This window comes from Austrofundulus limnaeus, unplaced genomic scaffold (assembly GCF_001266775.1).
Source record: "Austrofundulus limnaeus strain Quisiro unplaced genomic scaffold, Austrofundulus_limnaeus-1.0 Scaffold447, whole genome shotgun sequence".
NCBI lineage: Eukaryota > Metazoa > Chordata > Actinopteri > Cyprinodontiformes > Rivulidae > Austrofundulus > Austrofundulus limnaeus.
In genome coordinates, this window is record NW_013952849.1 from 33,642 (window position 1) to 44,224 (window position 10,583).

The window sequence follows — 10,583 nt, forward strand, 5'->3', positions numbered from 1 at the left end:
ATGCTTTTTAATACAGCCTGAAAACAGATGAAATACAACCAACACTAGTCTAAGATTTCATGAAAGTTTGAAGTTTCAAGGCATGTCTAAGTGCAGAAGTGTTGGAGTGAGAGGCTGAAAGTGACTGAGGGGACATGGCAGCCAACAGGACTCGTACCGAGCAGGAACTCTGCAAAAACTGACGACTCCTCAGAAGATCTTTGCCCGAGTGAAGTTCAGGCTGCTTGTGCAACACCCCAACACACAACTGAACAGTGAAACACCTGAAAACTTTGCGTGACCTCAAACCAACCAGAAGACGCTCAAACAAAAATCTACTGCACATTTGCAAAAGTGCTTGTTCATTTTCATTTAGCTAATATTTCCCAACTCCTGCTGCATTTACAACATGCCATCAACTAGAAAAGCATTCCTGAAAACACTGAAAACCCTCACAGTTTTTTTATATATATATTTGATGCTACATTTGAAAGAAAAAGCCCATTTTACCACTTGTTTTTTCTCTCTTCAAGTCAGTTTTGGAACATGTGCAAACACATTAGAGCGAAGAGGAAAGCTTTGATGAGACACATTGCAGTAGCTTACTAGAGACCATCAAGCAGACACTGCAAAATCTTTACATATAATACAATCAATCATTTAAGCCCATGTTTCCCGGTTTTACAGTGTTATATTTACACCATATTGCATATAAATCAAACACATATCTACAGATGTCAAAGGAATGTGAATAAAGACCACATCCAGCTAAAAGAGCAAGATGTTCTAAATCCCATTTTTCTAAGGCCCCTTCACTAATTTCAGATTTCTATCATTGGAACATTACTCAGTTTGAAGTACAGGCGAAGCAGAAAGGAGGTGGTGCCTTCCCTCTGTGTAACACTGCACAAATAATCAGATCCTACCAGGCAGAAAACTGTCCAAAACAAAATGCTAACCAGAATAAAATCATGTGATCTACTGCATTAAAAGACCTCGGCGTCGGTTGCTCCGAGTCTCCAATTAAAAGTGCAATTCTAATTCTTTTATGGCACTGACTCTTCAGGACATCACAGCCTGTCGACCCGGACACAATGATTGCACAAAGCGTTTGAAGAACAGAAACTTCTAAACATTCACTTGACTTGAGTAAAAACACTGACATTAGGGGGGGGGGGGAAATCAGCAAATGATTTCCTGCGTTAAAACACACACACACGTTGTCGATCAAACGTCAGCAGGTAACAGTTTGTCCGGTCCTTAAACAAAAAATAAAGAAGGCATGATGATGTTCGCACAAAACTGTCCATCTAACCAAGTTTTAAAATCTTATATCCAGTAAAAAAGTCTTTTTCATCTTGTTTTCAGACTGATTTACTAAACAAGAACTGATTGTGTAAGAATAATCATCTTGTTTTCAGAATGTGTAAGATTATTTGTCTTGTTAGTCTGAAAATTTGACTCAAATTAAGTCAAAAATTTCTGCCAGTGGAGTAAGAACATTTTACTTGGTAAGATTCTTGAAATACTTGATTTGACTCATTTTTTTCTTATTTCAAGAATCTTACCAAGTAAAGTTTTCTTACTCCATTGGCAGAAAATGCTCACTTAATTTGAGTCAAATTTTCAGACTAACAAGACAAATAATCTTACACATTCTGAAAACAAGATGATTATTCTTACACAATCAGGTCTTGTTTAGTAAATCAGTCTGAAAACAAGATGACAAAGACTTTTTGACTGATACAAGGTTTTAAAACTTGATTAGATGGTCAACATTTTGTTTGGATGCTGTGAAGTGACTGTTTTCACTTGTTACAGGAGCTTCGTGGCGACTGCTTACAGCTGCTGCTGTCTTTATCTGATGTGTGTTTAGAGGCGGAGGGAGAAGCTCTGGATGGATCTTTTTTGATCATTTTCAGTGCAGACTCTTGAACCATGTCCTTTTTCTTCTTCTCAGCCTGCTCCTTCTTGTTGGATGATGGCTGCTTGTCGGGAGGAGGGATGTGGGTCTCTGGGACCTTGTGACTGTCTGCTTTCAGCAGGTTCTTGGATGCCTTGTCTTCAGTCTCACAGCTGCAGAACTTGCCTGAAGCTGCTCCACTGCTGGGGGTGTGTGTGTCTTTCTTCACTGCAGGTTTCAGCGGCACCAGAGGTGGATCTGGTGAAGGGGAAACATTTGATGGTTGCTCCTTCCTGAGCTGCTGAAGCAGAGGAGCAGAAAGAAGCAAGACGTCTTTTGGTTTTGCATCAAAGTGATTGTGTTTTTTGGGTGAGGGATCTTTAGCTTTGACATCCAGACTTTGTTTGGGTGCAGCTGTGAGCGTTTTAGAAAGGAGACTTTTTGATTTTGAGTCTGCAGCGTCTTTTATTGTTGCAGAAGCTTTGGACTGAGGAGCTCTTTGCTTTACATCAGCACCAACTGTTGACGTCAGCTGAACGCTCTCTGTAACTCCTCCTCCAGAGGACAACAAGACGTGTGTGTGTTTAGGATCAGGAGTTGGATGAAGGGTAGAAGTTAGGGCTGCAGATACTTTGGAGTTTGGACTCCATTTAATCACCGGGTCAGGAGGTGTGCTGCTGTCAGATTTCACCTCTTTCACAGATGCGGGTGCTGCAGGTTCTGGATCAAGTCTGGACTTATCTGCAGGTGCTGAAGCTGAAGCTTTTCCTTGTGCAGACACAACAGTGTTTTCCTTCTTACATCCAGACTCTGATGATTTGTGAAGCGTTTTCTCACTTTGGAAATCTTTTAGTGCTGCTTCTGTGGTTTTTGATAAAACACTAACTTCTTTTTTCTGCCATTTGTCCTTTGCTGTACGAGCAGACACAGTGTCAGAGTTTGTCACATTCACTTTGTCTTTTGCAGTGACACTCAGTGAGCTGCTCAGGTCTCCTGCACAAACCTCTTGGTTTTGCTGCATCTCGGTGCCACCTGGGTGGATTTTGGAGGCTGAGCTGCCGGTTTCTTCAGCCACCTTCACAGCTGAAATGTTTGATTCACTAATAGATGTTTCACAGCCAACTTTAGATTTTAAACTAGTGGATTTATTTCCACATTCAGGTCTAAATGCTGTTGTTGTGGCAGAAAGCGGCATGTGTGTGTTTGAGTAGATGTTTAGTGGTTTCAGTTTAGATGGCTGATCTTGTGGAGCAGAAACTTTCTGCTCGCTCACCTCAGAAACGGAGGTCGTGTTTGAGTTCTGCCCAGCAGCTTTGCTTTGACCACAGCTCTCATGCTGACCTGTATCCAGAGAGTTTGAGCTGAGCCTCAGGGGGCCGGGCACTGCCCCACCTGCAGCAGCTTCAGCCGCCTCCTCTGGGTTTTTACGTTGGACCTCTAGTTGGGCTGAAATCAGAGCAGTTTTGTTGCCGTTTGGTGTGACCTCCTGCTGCTCCACTTCATCCTCCTGATCTTCGTTGCTCACCTCCCGTATGGAGGGAGTTTTCCCAGCAGAGGAGAACTGGGAGCTGTGTCGATGAGCCAAAGAGGACGAGGCTTTCACAGCAGGCCGGCCCTCCTGTTTCACAGTGAAGGTCTCCACTGACGACTTCAATGGTTCTCTGTGTTTTTCTTGGCTCTTCTCACCATCTTTACTCATTTTTATTTCTACAGCTGTGTTTGTTGATTGGTCTTTGGGACAAAAAGCTTCAGAACTTGGTGAACAAGTTGTAAATGTTTTTATCTTGTCAGACGACTTCAGGTGAGGGATGGTGATCTGTTTTTCAGTTGGACTTTTGAGCCAGATTGGTGGACTCACAGAGACCGTCTCACTTGTGTTGTCAGTCATCTTAGACAAACAGGTTTCTGTTTTGGAGACTCTTGGTCCTGAGAGGAAACCGATGTCCAGGGTACCCTCCAGAGGTTTGAGAGAAGAAACATGGCGGCCCTCCAGTTTGTACTCAGAGGATGTTTTTCTCAGAGGAGCCTCAGCGGAGATGAGCTGGAGTTTCTCCACAGCACTCTCTCCTCTGCCCGAGAACAGTTTTGGGGGCAGGCCTTCAGGGCTTCCCTTCATGTGGTCGTGAGACATGACTGTGTCCAGCTGGAGACTCTTGGACCTCATGGAGCCAAAGTGGAGGTTGTCATGGAGGCCAGACGACAGGCGACACATGCAGTCTTCTCTTTCTTCAAATGACAGCCTCTTCCTGGTGAACTCGATGTTTGGAGCTTTAAAGTCCAGTCTGTCCGGCTTCATGTTGTCTTTAGCCAGTCGAGGGTGCTGCCAGTCCGTGTGAGAGGAGCTGGAAGCTGTTCGGGAGCTTCCTTCACTCTCACAGCTGCCTGAAGATGCTTCACTGTTGGCTTCAGAGACTCGAGTGGACAGTTTTTTGTACAGAACATCTTTCAGGGTTGTGCTAGCAGCTTTGCTCTCTAGAGAACTCGACTCTGGACTGTTGTGGGTTTTGTTTTGGACTGGAAACAGAAAACTGTCGTCCCTGTCATCAGCACACACAGGCAGTGAGTCCGAATCATGCAGGGCGTCTTGCTTCTGCAGAGACTCCCTCCTCTCTGTCCAGTCTTGTCTCCTCACAACCACCTTAAATTTCAGCTTCTCTTTATCGAGCTCGTCCACAGACTCCTGCCGGCCCACCTTACGACCAGCAGGCCTCTTCAAACAGCCCTGCTCCACAGGTCGGACCCGGTGGATGGCCAGAGGCTCGCTGCTAGCTTCATCCACGCTCTGCAGTCCGGCGTGATCCCGCTCTCCACTCGTCAGCTCCTCATCCTGCACCTCCTCTTGAGTTACCTCCAAGCTGTGTTTTCTTGGACACAGATGCTTCTTGTCTCCTGTGTAGGATGAGGACAGCTTCTCTTCAGACTGGACACGCGTAAGGAGGGGCGAGCGAGGCGGCTCGGCACTTTTGGGACAAACTATGTGCCGCACAATTGTGGGAGGGGAGTGTATCTTGGCTGGGAAAGGGGGGGCCGTCTTGGAAATCGGTACAGAACTGAGAAGGGGAGGAGGCGAGCGCTGAGGAGATGTCGGCTGTGGGGTGGGTGAAGGTGTACGCGCTAACGGAGACAGGGGAATGCTGCCGGCAGACTTGCGACGACCCTGTCGAAGCCTCTGAGCCGGCAGCTTGGGGCCGAGGCCGTGCAGAGTGCTGGGACGGATGTGGCCTGAACCTGCCGGGGAGTTTGGTGCGCTGGAGCTGGGAGAGCTGCTTTGAGACGAATTACCACCTGGAAATCACGAGCACAAAACGAAATGGATTTCAGTCAATTAAAAGGATTCAACAGTGAAAGGGTTCTGAGTTAACAGATAGACTTTTTTTTTTCCACCTGACACGGTGAAATCTGGTGCTGTTCGCAGGGCAGCAGTGGGGGAACGAGGGGAGAGACTGTGGGTGGGGGAGCCGGGGAGACTCTCACCAGATGACAGGGAGTGATTGAGGGAGGTGAAACTGCGACTGGTGTGCAGCAAGGGAGAGGGCTGCATGGCAAAACGTCTGAAAAGGGAACGCCGCCTGCACAAACAACGAGAGAGAGAAAAAAACAGAATAGAATTTTTATTATTTTGTTTTTATGGAAAAAGATTTTTAAACATTGCAATAGTGTAAATGTAAGTTGTTTTAAAGAGAAATGAACCACTCTTCTAAAACACTACCTCGGTGTTACCAGTCTGCCTCCTAGAGGCCAGCAGGAGACTTGCAGACATTTCTGCTAAAATAATAAGTGGGTGAATAAGGGCCAGAAAATCTTCCCTTTGGTCATTTGAAGCATTTAGTCAATGGAGATAAAACTTAGCTTTTAAAATTAAGCTTTGTTACTTCTTGTGAATGCAGAAAAGAGCTGTTAAACTGTTTTGTTTCAATTTGCTCAGTTAACTAATTGATTTAAAGGATTACCATATTTATTCATGTATAATACCCCCCCCTTGTTTTGAACTTAAAAAGCATAAAAATTTTCATCCTCAAACTACCTCCAATTTCATACAGACTTTGCAGTCTTTATACATATCAGTAAAATGATCATTTTATTTTAACAACATATGTACTAAACTGTATTTTGACAACAAATATATATCAGCTGTAGCAGCATCATATGAATTCTGGCATTTTACACATAGTCCACCAGGAGGCGCCAACACAAAAGTCAGAGACTTCACATGAGATTTGGGCCATCTTGTGGGGGAAAAGCAGATTACTTCCTACTCGCGAGCGCCCCCTCTGGTGGGGAAACTTTTTTTCAGGGATACAAACTTTTTCAGAACACCGGTAGACGGCAGCCATTACAGACGAACATGTGTTTGTTGTTGTTTGAGGAGCAGCCAGGTCACACGCTAATGTCATTAGTTTGTTATCATTACTAAGATGCAGGACTACTCCCCCCCCCTTTTTTCACATCATGTCTCCTGCCTGGATCTGTTATTATCTCGCTCTGAAGCACAGAGGAGTGTCAGAGGTAAGCTCGCTTCAACTGCTTTTTACGATGCGGTCTCATTTCTGGACTCAGGCATTTTGCCGATATTTCAGTTAAAATACATAAGTAAAAATATTTATCCGAGTATAATACTACCCCTCAATGTTATGAATGATTTTATGGGTTAAATTTTACGTATTATACTTGAATAAATACGCTAAGCAGTTTGAAGATGAAACTTTTAAAGGATCTGATCAAACTTCTTAAATGTCAAAATCAATGCTTCACCACAACCAACCTACAGTCTGAAAGGACGTTTTTCCCATGTTTTTATGATCTCATTATTTTTTTCTACTAAATGAGAAAACAAAAAGAGGTTAGGAAGACAAAGTACTCTCTAACTACAGTGGATATAAAAGGTCTATACATCTGTGTTAAATTCTTGGGTTTTGTGATGTAAAAAAATGGGACTGAGATAAATTATTTCAGAACTTTTTTCACCTCCAATGTGAGCTATAACCTGTACAACTTCATTGAAAAGTGTGCACACCCTTAAACTAACACTTAGTTGAAGCACCTTTAGACTTTATTACAACAGTCTTTTTGGGCAGGAGTCTTCCAGCATGGCACTTCTTGATTTGGCAAGACTTGCCCACACTTCTTTGCAGAAATGCTCCAAATTTGTCAGATTGCGAGGGCATCTCTTGTGCACAGCTGACCTCAGATTAACCCACAAGTTTTCACTGGGCAAAATCTCCACCAGATCCAGACCTCACTGGGGCCAAGGCTCTACTAAGCCCAGTCACCACCAGGCCCATAATTTGTTACTATTTGGTACCTCCAAACTGGGGAGATGCCACCGAAAAATAAGGAAAAAATTGAGGAGATAAAGAAAGTGTTGGACTTTATGGCAGAAGATGTCTACTGTCTTGAGGCAGCAGAAAATGATTATGGACATGATGGAGGTAATCCAAGACTTGAAAAGACGAAATGACAAGAAAGAAAAGGAAATCACTCATCTGGAATATATAGCAAAAAATTAAATTTAATGGTGTGTTCCTTGGGCCTGTACCCACATGTGATAAAAAGTCATGACAATCCGTCCACAAGTTTTTGAGTAATTGTGTCCACAGACCGACAGACAGACATACGCGACCGAAAACATTTCCTCGCCCCTTGGCGGAGGTAAAAAACAAGCAACGTGGACAGCTAATTGTAAACTTTTTATAATGCCAGAGGTAGCTAAGGTGCTAATGATAAAGTGTTTTATTACTAAAAATAACTTCATTTGAATTAATTTCATGATTATTCCTGGGCTAAACAAAACAGATTGGCTCTTAACTGATAAACTGATTCAGGGAGAACTAACAACACAAACCTTTTAGTCATTTTATTTAATATTTACTTATTATTTTATATAATTGAAAGACATATTAAATAAATTTAATTTCTACTTGGATTTAGTAACTTCCAAATTTTGCGTCTGGTATATAAACATTAACAGAAAGAGAAAGAGCAGAAACAACATTCTGTCTTATCCTGATTACAGTACATGTAACTAATGATTTTGTTGATTCAAGAAATAAAACTAAAAGATGACATGAAAATAATATGTATGGAGTTTGTACCTTTCTGGGGTCTTCTCCTTTTTGGACTTTTTGCCACATCTCACCATCTTGCTCCTGTAGCTGTTCTTCCGGGCTGGACCAGTTTTTATTGACGTGTTTTCAAAGGGAGTAGTAGAAATGGCCACTTTGTTACCACTCTGAAATAAAAGAAAACATTAACATGTTAAAACTGTTAACAGGTGAACTTATTTTACAATCAATCCTTTATAGTCACTATGATTTGTAGTAATCCAGTTGAGGCCAGGCTTTTAGAACAAATGTAGTTAAACCATTTGTGGTGCAACGTTTTGTTGCACATCAATAACTTTGTAGTTGCAACACAACTAGATTGTTTTTTCATTTTATTGAAGCTGAGCCAAAACTAATTTATGAAGTAACATTGTCATTTACCACAGGGTTAGACAAATCCTATTGCCCGACTGCCCGGGGCAGGTAAACTCATATATTCGGGCAGGTGGGTGTGTCCCGATGCCTGCCTGACTGGGCAGGTAAACAATTTCTTTTTTTTTTTTATAGGGCCATTTATTCAAAATATTATGAAAATAAATGAAGAAATATAGCGTTTTAAAACGCATATAAAGAATGAATCCTCAAAAATTCCCCCTCTCGCTGTAGAAAAGTTACTTCTTGCCGTCGTGTCGCGGGATCATTTCCTCCCTCCCTCCTGCTGCACATCGTGCAGAGCGAAGCTTTAACAACCGCAGTTTTTCACACCAAGTTGTCAGAGAAAAAACTTGTTTTTATGTGTTGTTACCCACAGAGATGATAAAAAGATGTGGACGTTCGTTCAGTCATAAATCCATCTGGCTAATGTTGGCTTGTGCTCTGAGAGCGCAGAGCAGCAGAGGGTCAGTTCAACACGCTCGCTGTATGGCAGGCCGATRTTGCATTTATTTGGCTTCACCACKCTTACATTCCAGATATCTGAAATTGTTTTATGACTARATWAGACAKATTARTTATTTAGGATAAAATAATAAAATGTTTTCTTTTATTATTTTGTTTTGTTTTATTTACTTATTTTTTAAACTTGGAGATCTTTCCAGCTTGAGCTTGTTTGTTTGTTGGGTTGATTTTTGAAAATAAGGGACACATATGATAGAGTTTTTTCTTCACTCTGCACCTTTTTAACTCAGGCTAGGACTTACTTTTTTTTAGTAGTGTACATAGATCGCTTTGTTTTTATAAATGAATGAAACAAATAGACATCTTAATATATTTTGACAATTCAAAATATCCATTTAAGATATCTCTAATTATATTCTGACTATAGTATAAATAACATCATATTTATCATTAAGTTGAAAAAGGTTTTTTGAAGATGTTTTTGATAAAAACAATTGACTGACTGTTAGTGACTCAGTCTGCAATGTTTGCATCTGCTGAATCAGAAGTTATGTATATTATGTACCTCTGTGTATAACCATGTTAATATTTTTGTAGTACAAATACAGTACACATTTTTCTTATATTTTATAAAGTTTTGAACATTTTTGTTTCGGGCAGGTAACTTTTCATGTTGGGCAGGTGACATTTTTTGTCACCTGCCCGACAGGCCAGGTAAAGAAGAAAAATCTTGATGAACCCTGATTTACCATAAAATAACTTTAAAAGAGCTGCTATTTAAAGACAAAGATATTTTCAAAATTACCTTCAGAAGGAGCTCCACCACTTCAGTGTGAACGAGACCATGAACTGATTCTCCGTTCACGTGAGTAATCAGGTCTCCAGCTTTGAGTCCTGCTTTGTGTGCCGGCCCACCATCTTCCACATTCTGATTAACAAACACAAATCATAAAGGACAAGATCAGCTCTGAAAAGCTTTAAACTGTTTTCACAAGCTGAGCCAGGAAAACAAAAAACTTTTCTATTGCTGTCTTTTTTATTTTTTATTCTTATTTCCATTTATAAATTGCAGTACTTTTAAACAAGTAGAAGAAATGTGGAAAATGGCGGTCCTAATTCAACTCAGAGGAAATATTATTGAAAAGCACAAATCAACATCCAAGAGTTCAGATAAATCTAACAAGAAATGGAAGAAATTTGAGACGTGTGTAAATCTATCAGGAGAAGGTCGTCCACACAAACTATGGGGAGAGAGAGAGAAAGAGAGAGAGAGAGAGAGAGAAAGAGAGAGAGAGAGAGAGAGAGAGAGAGAAAGAGAGAGAGAGAGAGAGAGAGAGAGAGAAAGAGAGAGATAGAGAGAGATAGAGAGAGAGAGAGAGACAGAGACAGAGAGAGATAGAGAGAGATAGAGAGAGCGAGAAAGAGCGAGAGAGAGAGAGAGACAGAGAGAGAGATAGAGAGAGCGAGAAAGAGAGAGAGAGAGACAGAGAGAGAGAGAGAGAGAGATAGATAGAGAGATAGAGAGAGATAGATAGAGAGATAGAGAGAGATAGAGAGAGATTTTTGATTTTTTAAAAACTCATTTATTCACTCAATAGTGATCCAAAGACATATTCAACACAGCTTCAAATTAACACATCCATAAATGAAAGTTCAGAATTATTTACATTAAACAAAACACCTTCATAGTTCCAAATATTATGAAAAGTATTTAGTTCATCCATTTTTAGATAATATTTAAATTCTAACATAACTCTTGCCCT

At 41.3% G+C, this 10,583-nt stretch overlaps 1 protein-coding gene across 1 annotated transcript in view; it reads right to left on the reverse strand.

Annotated features, from left to right (window-relative positions):
- Nucleotides 1-1,670: 1,670 nt before the first annotated feature.
- The window catches only part of mast4 (microtubule associated serine/threonine kinase family member 4), a gene marked incomplete in the record, with an annotated part of 204,817 nt that continues 195,904 nt past the window's right edge, over nt 1,671-10,583 (reverse strand). The window contains 4 exon segments of the mRNA XM_014024937.1: nt 1,671-5,167; nt 5,267-5,451; nt 7,975-8,111; nt 9,626-9,748. Coding sequence (XP_013880391.1) covers nt 1,788-5,167; nt 5,267-5,451; nt 7,975-8,111; nt 9,626-9,748 — 3,825 coding nt within the window.